Source organism: Aspergillus ruber (genome assembly GCF_000600275.1).
Source record: "Aspergillus ruber CBS 135680 unplaced genomic scaffold scaffold00009, whole genome shotgun sequence".
Lineage (NCBI taxonomy): Eukaryota > Fungi > Ascomycota > Eurotiomycetes > Eurotiales > Aspergillaceae > Aspergillus > Aspergillus ruber.
The window spans coordinates 403785-413098 of NW_024467305.1; the positions used below are offsets into that span (position 1 = coordinate 403785).

The 9314-nt window shown below is 49.1% G+C and overlaps 6 protein-coding genes across 6 annotated transcripts; 4 read left to right on the top strand and 2 right to left on the bottom strand.

Annotated features, from left to right (window-relative positions):
• Positions 1-226: 226 nt before the first annotated feature.
• Positions 227-1215, top strand: EURHEDRAFT_411352 (uncharacterized protein). The gene is made up of 3 exons (XM_040781597.1): positions 227-539; positions 608-857; positions 920-1215. Exons 1-3 carry the CDS (start codon positions 316-318, stop codon positions 950-952), a joined length of 507 nt encoding a protein of 168 aa, XP_040639892.1. The 5' UTR covers positions 227-315; the 3' UTR covers positions 953-1215.
• Positions 1041-3076, bottom strand: EURHEDRAFT_498283 (UBX domain protein). Its single transcript, XM_040785710.1, has 5 exons — positions 2920-3076; positions 2743-2798; positions 2563-2681; positions 1468-2494; positions 1041-1411 (listed from the first exon to the last, which is right to left on the bottom strand). Exons 1-5 carry the CDS (start codon positions 3008-3010, stop codon positions 1373-1375), a joined length of 1332 nt encoding a protein of 443 aa, XP_040639893.1. The 5' UTR covers positions 3011-3076; the 3' UTR covers positions 1041-1372.
• An 89-nt stretch (positions 3077-3165) lies between these two features.
• Positions 3166-4608, top strand: EURHEDRAFT_411353 (cytochrome oxidase assembly protein SHY1). The gene is made up of 3 exons (XM_040781598.1): positions 3166-3509; positions 3568-4080; positions 4131-4608. The coding sequence occupies exons 1-3, from the start codon at positions 3260-3262 to the stop codon at positions 4238-4240; spliced, it is 873 nt and encodes a 290-aa protein (XP_040639894.1). The 5' UTR covers positions 3166-3259; the 3' UTR covers positions 4241-4608.
• On the bottom strand, positions 4509-6152 carry EURHEDRAFT_401853 (uncharacterized protein; the record flags this gene model as incomplete). The annotated part of the gene is made up of 5 exons (XM_040780110.1): positions 4509-4608; positions 4663-5223; positions 5284-5713; positions 5775-6003; positions 6066-6152. The coding sequence occupies 5 exons, from the start codon at positions 6150-6152 to the stop codon at positions 4509-4511; spliced, it is 1407 nt and encodes a 468-aa protein (XP_040639895.1).
• Positions 6153-6446: 294 nt separating this feature from the next.
• Positions 6447-7629, top strand: EURHEDRAFT_498290 (uncharacterized protein). Its single transcript, XM_040785711.1, has 4 exons — positions 6447-6838; positions 6889-7069; positions 7125-7223; positions 7275-7629. Exons 1-4 carry the CDS (start codon positions 6466-6468, stop codon positions 7507-7509), a joined length of 888 nt encoding a protein of 295 aa, XP_040639896.1. The 5' UTR covers positions 6447-6465; the 3' UTR covers positions 7510-7629.
• Positions 7630-7737: 108 nt separating this feature from the next.
• On the top strand, positions 7738-9258 carry EURHEDRAFT_498291 (RNA-binding protein). Its single transcript, XM_040785712.1, has 3 exons — positions 7738-8455; positions 8524-8752; positions 8809-9258. Exons 1-3 carry the CDS (start codon positions 7810-7812, stop codon positions 9029-9031), a joined length of 1098 nt encoding a protein of 365 aa, XP_040639897.1. The 5' UTR covers positions 7738-7809; the 3' UTR covers positions 9032-9258.
• Positions 9259-9314: the final 56 nt, after the last annotated feature.

Below are 9314 nucleotides of genomic sequence, written 5' to 3' on the forward strand. Positions count from 1 at the left end.
CTGATGGAGACATTAACATTTGTATCAGGCCTTGTAAATAATACAACAATACTGCTCCTTGCTACCGAAATTTCCTAGATAAGATACCGCTTATTGTATTCCCCGGTATTTTCCATAATCTGCTGACAAAGACGATTTCTAACCAATCAAAGCCACTGAATTTAGCAGCTGCATCGGAGTTTTCGTTTTGTCCGCCGATACTTCGAGCTTCTTCTTTCTCCTCCATATATAAACCCACCGCGCCCCTCTATCCGGACTACGTCAAAATTTACAGTTGTCCCATCCATCTACCACAACAACCTACCTATCATTAACATGCCTCGTCAACGCCGTGGTGCCGCGCCGACTCCGGCTCGCAGCGCTCCCACCAGACCTACTGCCGCTCCTCCGCGCCCAGCTGCTGCTCCCCAGCAGCAGCAGTACCAGCCTCACTCGACAGCTGCTCACCCGTCCCATGGCCAGCAGCATGCTCCTGCCCCGCCTCAAGCCCAGCAGAGTCAAGGTCCTGGTCTCTTCGGCCAGATGGCCTCGACCGCAGCGTAAGTCGTTTACCGAGGTGGCGAGCATCGGGATAAGATGAATCATGCTAACGGTTTATTTCCAATAGTGGTGTCGCAGTCGGTTCCTCCATCGGCCACGCCATCGGTGGTATGTTCGGTGGCTCCAGCGCCCCTGCTGAGCCGCAGCAAGCCGCTCCCGCCGACTCCCAGCCCATGGACAACGGTCTATGGCAAAGCAACGCCGCTACCCAGTCCTACGACAACGCCCCTTGTGCTACCGACATCAAGAGCTTTCGTCAATGCATGGATGACCACCGGGGTGATATGAGCATTTGCGGTTGGTATTTGGACCAGCTGGTACGTTACAACGATTCCATGAGAATTTGCAAATGGGTTACATAATGTTAACTATGATACAGAAAGCTTGTCAGGCTGCTGCTAAGCACTACTAGATTGGGTGAAGTTGCGATTTTTGCAGTTTGTGCTTTTCAGTTGTGAGATACACATAGATATCCAGCTACGGTGCTTTGCAACAATATTGGGATGTTGATATGATTTGTATTTGTATAGCGGCATAATGTCCTCTCATGTATATCACTGAGGATTTGTATTTTATTATTTGATGCGTCTGATGGCTCTGCCTATTCTTATGCGATATATGAAAGACAGAATCAAGACAAGGAACAATCTCCACTCCAATTTGCAAGCATTTTCACCAATTTAAGGCGTAGTACCATAGGGTTTAGTCTGGAGTTATGCTATACAACTTGAGGTGCTCAATAATGATAGATAGCTGAGTATCAGAAACGAAAGCAGAAATATAACACCGTCAACGCCTAAGCAAGGTGATCCGCAATGACGAAAAGATCATTTCATCGCTGATCAGAGTTCTCGCGTGGTTGAAAGTTAAGCTATATAAGACGTCAGTAGCTGCAAAATGTTTCCCGTCCACTGAGGACAAACAAACCTGATTTCCATTATAGAACTGATTATTGCCCTGCTCCCTACGCTGATCAGTCAAGGTCCGAATGTTCGGTCCCCGGGACCCAGCAGGTCGTGATTCTGGTGTTCTAGCATTGCCAGATGTTGAAGAAGATTGAGCAGCAGAAGAGCCCTCCGACGCTGTCGTCTGTCCATACCCGAGCCACGAACCGACATACCCTGCTGCAGCACTTACTGTAGAAGAAGCCAAGTCATAAACTCCGCTTACTGCCCGCACGGGTAGAGAGCCTGACCCTGTATATGCCTCTGTATATGACTGGATGGGGACCATGACCAGGTTGGCGGTTGCTCCGAGTCCTAAATACTCCTGGAGTGTTTGTTCTTCGTCGGCGATGGTGAGAGTGTGGTTTGGTAGGGGAGTGAGGATGTGCTTCAGGTTGAATGGATGCTTCTCATCCATTTGATCATCTAGCCACGGGCGGACGTCTTTGCGGATGGATTGCGAGGGATCGAAACTTGAACGGACGGAGCTGCCGTCAAATAGACGGATTTGGAGACGGTATTGTTTTGGAGGTGTTCGGGGTGGCTTTGGGCGTACTTCCGTGTCGTTGGTTTTGCTGGAAGGCGCTGGTGCTGCTTTGCGCGGCTTTTTGTCGGGTTGCTTCGTCTGGTTGATGCGGCTTTCTTGTTGTTGCTGTGATTTCTGCGATGAAGCCTTGGTTGGCATCGCTCGTTTGAACGGTCCTGGATTTTGCGCAGACGACTTTTCAGCACGTTTGTTCTCATCACGATGTGTCTCCATCTCATTCGTAGCTGGTGCGGTTTGAGATTGGGATTGCGCGACTTGGGAAGCAGGCGGGGTTAATTGAGCGGCAGGTGCCGGGTCAGATGTAGATTCAGCAGGCACAGCAGCAGAACTACCCCCGGCATCAGTCTGTGTCTGTTGTGGAGCTTGCGACGATTTCCCCCCATCTTCCAAAACGGCTCGAAGTCGCGCGCGAAAATTCTCCTTCGTAATTTCGGGTATGATGTACTCTCGCATCATGCCATCTCTATATGCAATTCAAATATTAGCCCCCTGGTCATCATCGATTAATATCGAAGTGTATGTTGACAGTACCTAATAACCACAAGACCTGGTAATGTTGGGATCGGACAGAACGATGTGAGATATGTAGCTCCCTCGCTTCCCACTGGGAGTCGCAACGTAATGGCCTCTTCCATAAATAACTGCGCAAACTACAAGCACGTTAGATTCAATGCGCCGGATAGTTGTAGGCATTGGGATCAAAGTAGGTACCGTAGGGTCGTCTGCGAAATATTCGTTCTCCCATACATTGCTCAGCTCCTCGTCATCTGTTCAAACAATCAGTCAGCATGGAATTCAATAGTAAGCCGTGAATATCGATAGCTTTTGGTATAGCAGTTATTGCCATGTAGATATCCAGTAGCTGGCAGCGGAGATTCACAAACGTACCCCGAACGAAGCAGACAACTGCCTTGGACTGACTCACGGCAAGAGCGATTCCCTCCTGAAGAGTTCCCTGAAAAAACATGGTGGCTATCATATACAGCAGTGCAGGAAGAAAAAGAAAAAGAAAAAGAAAAAAAAAAAAAACTGGACTGAAGATGTGATGAATTTAATGGAGTCCGGGGTTGAACAGGACGTCGGAGGAAGTAGGCTGCGGTCTCCGATCACCGAGCACCGCGGCGGAGTCTTAACCACTATCAACCGTCCCACCGCACTCCAAATCGTCGTGCACACGACTGACAATACCCATCCAAACTAATCACTTAGGAGGAAAGTGTCAATTGACATGCGATCAATCTTCTTGGTCCTAAACCGGACCGCTGCAAGATCGTGGCAACCGCTAACACGGGCATTCCGGAGCCCTCACATCGCATCAAAACTCGATTCAACCTGCACCAGATGTCGCCAGCAGCAGGCCCGCTTCTTGAGCAATAGCCGGCAACTGGGAGACGAACAACGATGGCTCTCTGTTGTCGACCATCCAGCGCAGGTTGTCCGTGTTGGGCGCAAGCATGGACCCGGGTTGATTATTCTCGGTTAGTATACTACTGCACCAAGCTTTTCTTTCCTTTGCTAACAGGCCATGCGTCGCAGCCCTAATCCCTATCATCTCCTTCGCCCTCGGAACATGGCAAGTCCAACGCCTTGACTGGAAATCAAACCTCATTACAAAATTCGAAGACCGTCTCCTCAAACCACCCCTTCCACTTCCCCCGCGCGTCGACCCAGACGCAATCACCGACTTCGACCACCGTCGAGTCTACGCTACCGGCCATCTACGGCATGACCAGGAGATGCTTGTTGGTCCGCGCATGCGGGAGGGAGAGGAGGGTTACGTTGTTGTGACTCCGCTGGAGCGGGACCACGGGCAGAGCACCGTGTTGATTAACAGAGGATGGATCTCGAAGAGGTTGGCAGATCAGAAGGTTCGGGCTGTTGGGTTGCCACAGGAGCATGTTACGGTTGAGGGTTTGTTAAGGGAGCCTTGGAAGAAGAATATGTTTACGCCGGAGAACGAGCCGGAGAAGGGGAGATTTTATTTTCCTGATATTGAACAGATGGCTGAGTTGACGGGGAGTCAGCCGGTTTGGGTTGAGGAGACAATGGGTAAGTTTATCTATACTTTTTAATTGAGGTGGCTGGTCCTAACTTCACAGTCCCGGATATGATCGAGGCCTATGATCGCGAGGCTAAGGGAATCCCCATCGGTCGTGCTCCCGCGGTCAACCTAAGGAACAACCACGGCCAATACATTATGACATGGTAAGTCACACATACTCTGCTTGTCCTAATTTCTCAGATCAGGGATGAGTGCTCATGCTCGACAGGTACGGCCTTTCCCTTGCAACCTCCGTCATGCTGTTCATGATCATCCGCAAGAGGCCCAATGAGGCTACTCGTCGCGTCCGCCAGAACCGGAACTGGTAACCTGCTCGAATGATGTATCGTAAAGCATTCCCTTCTGGCGTTGGTCGGTTTGTCTTATTATAGGTTAAAATGGAGGAGGCATGTAAATTATATCTGACGGTTCATGTTCATGGCGGCATGGCCAATCTCATGTCCTGTAGAAGCTCCTTGGGCAAATGCTTTTGTGCAAGAGAAAAAACGGTGGTGGAATTGTTAATATGGCGTTGTCTACATAAAGTCAGCATTCTCTTCTGTAAGAATTGGACACTTAAGATCTCTTACCTCCTCATCAATGTTGTGACATCATTTTCATCGATAGTCTTGCGCCCAGCGTGTTTAGAGTATGCTGCCAGATCCTCGCCCACTTGTTCAAAATACCAAGAAGACGCTTGTTCAATTGCCACCAAGGTCTGCTTGTTGATCTTTGCTTTCGATCCAGCGCGCCCTCGTGCGAATTGGGTTGCCAGCTTCTTCACCACTCCCGATGGCATCTTTGGAACCGGGATACCATGTCGTGAGTACTGCTTCTGTTTCGGACCTGACACGATATGGTCTTCGTCGCGCAATCCTCCACCTGCAATACCGGGGCTTTCCGGTGAAGCCTGATGTGGTGTATTGAGTTCCAATCCGAATCCACCGCCGGCATCGTCGTCATCATCAAAACCACCACCAATATCCATATCGTCTTCAGGCATGGGTTCTGTGTCAGGTTGTAGGTCCATTGCGGGCAATTCGAAACCTTCGTCGTCGTCCAATGGCTCGTCCTGATCTCCTTCACCTGGCGGCGGAGGTGACGGGAAGTTGAAATCAAAGTTAAATCGACCAAGGTCTTCCGTTTCCCCTCTATGTACACGGTGAGCCTCAATTGGTTTTCAGAATGGGAATTGACTGAATAACACTCACCCTCGGTCAAATGCACCTTGACTGATAACCGTCTCATCCGGCCCACCCACGTCATGTAAGCCCGTAGTGTCATCACCGCCCTCAGATCCACTTTCCAATCTAGTTGAATCACCAAAATTCTCACTTAGGCGAGGACCGCCGAAACTCATCATTGACAATCTTGCACGATCTCGATCACTGGTAGCTCTGCGCGGGTATTCCACAGTAATGTCTTCTTCCTCGAACGCCAATGAAAGCCTAGGAGCTGGTATTTCTGGACTTCCCTCGTCTTCCTCGTCGACATCGTCCAGTGGTAATGATAACCTGGGTCGTTCAATCTCGGGTTCATTATCCAATTCCTCGATCTCGTCCTTTGGTGGCTCGGGCTCGGGCTCGGGCGGGGGCTTTTCTTGCGGAGACGAACGGATCGGTTGCGATGTAGGCGCAAGAGCTGATAGCAAAAAAAGGTATCAGAAGGCGCTCATAAATATTATAAGTCTAGTTCAACATACCCTTTCCCAGATTTTTCAGAATATCAAATGTAGTCTCTCTTTGCATCCGGCCGCTCTTCCTCCGATCCCGTCCCGGCGTGTTTGCCGCGCGTCGCTGCATCGCACGAACTCCATATGGCGTCGATGAAGGCCCTGATGCGCCTCTGCGTGGTGTGAATCGTGAAGCTGACCGGGGCGTGGCCGCTCCAAGACGGCTCGGGGTGAGGGGGTATCTTGGGATGCGCGAACGCTATATTACGCATTAATATTGGTCTCAGGTGAAATTATCGGCGTGTAAAAGGAGATAGTTACCCCAGTCAGTGTAGAGTCGCCAACAGGAGTGCTTGTCCCAGGGGTTCCAAACGGTGACCGACGGTCACGCGGTCTTGGTGTTGACATTGCGCACGGAGTACTGAATAAGGAGGATTCAGATCAATCGAGCATATAAGCGCGCAGCATACCAAACCTCGGAAAATTTAGAAGGTTGGAACAAACAACAATTGATCAAACAACAATTGGAAAGATAAAGAGGGGTTGCAAAACGATGATGGAAGCGCGTCGGAGACGATGCAGTCCAAAGCAGCAAGCAGCCTCTGATTGGCGGAAGCTTATCGATAAGGCCCGCTGACTCAGCATTAAAAAAGTCTCTCCAAACACTCGTTCGACTTTCCTGGTCCACCTCAATCGGATATACACCGTACCAAATCCAAAGATGTTGAAGGAGGAATCCAATGCCGCAGCTAGCCTCTCAGCTAAGGTCGAGAAGAAGCGCAAGCGACCAGCTGATGAGGAACCACCCACCGCAAAGAAAGCAACGACATCCGCGACCAGCAATGGCAACGCTACATCGGAATCCGGGCCCAGTCTCAAGAAGCAAAAGAACAAGCAGAAGCTCAAGGAGAAGAAGAAGTTGAAGGCACAACAGGCGCAACAGGATGATGTGAAGGGCGAGGAGCGCACAAAGGGCATTGATGGATCGATTGGGAAGATGGACGGGCCGTTGTTCGCGGATTATCTTGCGCAGAAAACGAAGAGGCATAATAAGGAAATTTCGGCTGTGGAATTGAGTGATCTTTCTGTTCCTGGTGTGTATATTCGTTTGTTTGCAAAGTGTACAGGGTACTGACGGTTCCAGATTCCGCATTTCTTGATACATCATCCTACGACGGATCGAGAGCGCTCGATAAACTTCCCGAATTTCTTAAGGCATTTAGTCCGAATAAGGGTGCTGGTCTGTTGAAAGCTTCAGAAGAAAAGGGTACTCCGCATACATTGGTGGTTTCCGGCGCTGCACTTCGGGCTGCCGATGTGGTTAGGTATGGACGAGACTACTCACTGCGTTTCTCATTTCATCGCTAACTTCCCCGACAGAGCACTCCGTCCATTGCAAAACAATGAATCCACCGTTGGAAAACTCTTCGCCAAACATATCAAACTAGAAGAGGCCAAACAATTCCTGCAGCGAGCACGGTACGTCTTTACTCACCACCTACTTCCTCAAACTTTAGCTAACAGCCACAGCATGGGCATCGGTGCTGGTACACCCGCACGAATCACCGATTTGATCGAGTCGGGAACTCTCAAATTGGATGAACTCGAACGCATTGTTATCGATGGTTCTTTCATCGACCAGAAGAAGCGCGGCATATTCGATATGAAGGAGACGCATATTCCGCTCCTGCAATTGTTGACTCGGCCCGAGCTCCGGGATCGCTATGGAGCGAAGCAGAAGAAAATTCAAATTTTGGTGTTTTGATTGCGTTACTTGGAGTTACAGGCGTGGTTTATAGATAATTAGTACATAGTATTCATATGAGTCCTACTTGCACTTTGACTTTGTACATGTACTTGTAATTAGAGACTGCTACCCCAACGGAGATAATCACTACCCTAACGCCGATGCGGAAGAAGCACTTTACCGCCCTTCCTCCGCCCGGCAGAAAGTGCCATTTTCTAAATTTTTCCATCGCAATATCACCTTCGATCTCAATCCATTCATTTCTCCAATTACTTTATATTCCTTCAATTCTTATATATTTACCTAGAATCAGACACAATGGGCGACAAAAAGCGCAAGCTCACGCAGAACCCTGTCGAGGAAGAAGAACCCGCCATTCAGCCCGAGGGAAAGAAGCCCAAGCACGAGAAGGCGTCGAAGGATAAGAAGGAGAAGAAGGAAAAGAAGGAAAAGAAGTCCAAGTCGCGCGATGTTGAGGAGGATGTGAACGGAAAAAACACAGAGGAGAAGGCTGAGGAAGTGAAGGAAGAGAAGAAGGAAAAGAAGGAAAAGAGGGAAAAGAAGGAAAAGAAGGAAAAGAAGGAAAAGAAGGAAAAAAGTGACAAGAAAGAAAAGAAAGAGAAGAAGGAGAAGAAGGAGAAGAAGGATTTAAAGAAGGAAACGTCTGAAGAGAAGGAAGAAAAGGAAGAGGGAGAGGCTGAGGACAAGGCCGCTCCCACTGCCGAAGAGTTGCCAGACACAATGGACGTGGATGTAAAATCTACCGAAAAGAAGGGCGATGAGAACAAGGAGGAGACCCTGGAGGAGAAGAGAGAGAGAAGAAAGAAGAACAAGAAGGAGAAGAAGGAGAAAAAGGCACAGGAGGCGGCCGAAAACGCCAAGCAACAAGAGCAACAATCTGAAGAGCAACAAGAGCAACAGAACGAAGAACAGCAAAAATCTTCCCGCTTCATTGCTTTCGTCGGTACGTCTACCATCCCTCCCTCCAACAACCCCATTCATCATCCAGCCACTAACCTAATTACACCACAGGAAACCTCCCCTACTCCGCAAACAACGAGTCCATCAAAGAGCATTTTGTCAAAAACCCACCCGCCTCGATTCGTGTTGCTACCGAAAAGGATAAGCCCACCAGATGCCGCGGTTTCGCATTCATCGAGTTTGAGAACTTTGATCGCATGAAGACATGCTTGAAGCTGTACCACCACTCTATGTTCAATGATGGGAAGTACCCGCCGCGAAGGATTAATGTTGAGTTGACGTGAGTTCCTATCCACTCTACTATATTAGAATTCGTGGTGCTAATTGATGCTGTAGTGCCGGTGGAGGTGGAAAATCCGACTATCGCCAGTCCAAGATCGAGACTAAGAACAAGAAGCTGAACGATGAGCGCCAACGCACCTCGAAGCAAATGTCAAAGGAGAAGGACAGGAAAACTCGCCACAAGAACGGCGAGGAAGAGGGTGGTGCTCAGGCTGTTGCAAACCCGGACGATAACTTCGCTGGTGTGCATCCTAGCCGGAGGATGCGCTTGCCGTAAGAGTTGCATTTTTATATTTTGTCTGTTTGGGTTGGTTTACTACTAAAAGCAGTTGTTTTTCATTATCATTGTTTACCTCGAGATATCCTTTCTGCTCTCCTTGTCTGGATTGTTGGTAGATGCATCAAGCTAGCTATAGATACTGGAAATAGATGAGATCAAATGCACAAAATATTTCCTTGATTTGGGTCGACCTGTCCAGAAACCTTTATGGCTTTCATTGCATGCCGGGCTTATGTGCCATGTTACATGTTTGTACTGCAATTAGAGAGGGGGGGGGGGG

Excerpts from the sequence above, each read along its gene's own strand:
- EURHEDRAFT_498283 (XM_040785710.1), bottom strand. The coding sequence starts at position 3,010 with ATGATAGCCACCATGTTTTTTCAGGGAACTCTTCAGGAGGGAATCGCT. Across the intron at positions 2,682-2,742 it reads ATTTCGCAGACGACCCTACG|TTTGCGCAGTTATTTATGGA; the intron begins GTACCTACTTTG and ends ACGTGCTTGTAG. Across the intron at positions 1,412-1,467 it reads AGTTCTATAATGGAAATCAG|CTTAACTTTCAACCACGCGA; the intron begins GTTTGTTTGTCC and ends CGTCTTATATAG.
- EURHEDRAFT_411353 (XM_040781598.1), top strand. The coding sequence starts at position 3,260 with ATGCGATCAATCTTCTTGGTCCTAAACCGGACCGCTGCAAGATCGTGG. Across the intron at positions 3,510-3,567 it reads ACCCGGGTTGATTATTCTCG|CCCTAATCCCTATCATCTCC; the intron begins GTTAGTATACTA and ends CATGCGTCGCAG. Across the intron at positions 4,081-4,130 it reads TTGGGTTGAGGAGACAATGG|TCCCGGATATGATCGAGGCC; the intron begins GTAAGTTTATCT and ends CTAACTTCACAG.
- EURHEDRAFT_411352 (XM_040781597.1), top strand. The coding sequence starts at position 316 with ATGCCTCGTCAACGCCGTGGTGCCGCGCCGACTCCGGCTCGCAGCGCT. Across the intron at positions 540-607 it reads CAGATGGCCTCGACCGCAGC|TGGTGTCGCAGTCGGTTCCT; the intron begins GTAAGTCGTTTA and ends TATTTCCAATAG. Across the intron at positions 858-919 it reads GTTGGTATTTGGACCAGCTG|AAAGCTTGTCAGGCTGCTGC; the intron begins GTACGTTACAAC and ends ACTATGATACAG.
- EURHEDRAFT_498291 (XM_040785712.1), top strand. The coding sequence starts at position 7,810 with ATGGGCGACAAAAAGCGCAAGCTCACGCAGAACCCTGTCGAGGAAGAA. Across the intron at positions 8,456-8,523 it reads CCGCTTCATTGCTTTCGTCG|GAAACCTCCCCTACTCCGCA; the intron begins GTACGTCTACCA and ends ATTACACCACAG. Across the intron at positions 8,753-8,808 it reads AGGATTAATGTTGAGTTGAC|TGCCGGTGGAGGTGGAAAAT; the intron begins GTGAGTTCCTAT and ends TTGATGCTGTAG.
- EURHEDRAFT_498290 (XM_040785711.1), top strand. The coding sequence starts at position 6,466 with ATGTTGAAGGAGGAATCCAATGCCGCAGCTAGCCTCTCAGCTAAGGTC. Across the intron at positions 7,070-7,124 it reads CGGGCTGCCGATGTGGTTAG|AGCACTCCGTCCATTGCAAA; the intron begins GTATGGACGAGA and ends CTTCCCCGACAG. Across the intron at positions 7,224-7,274 it reads CAATTCCTGCAGCGAGCACG|CATGGGCATCGGTGCTGGTA; the intron begins GTACGTCTTTAC and ends TAACAGCCACAG.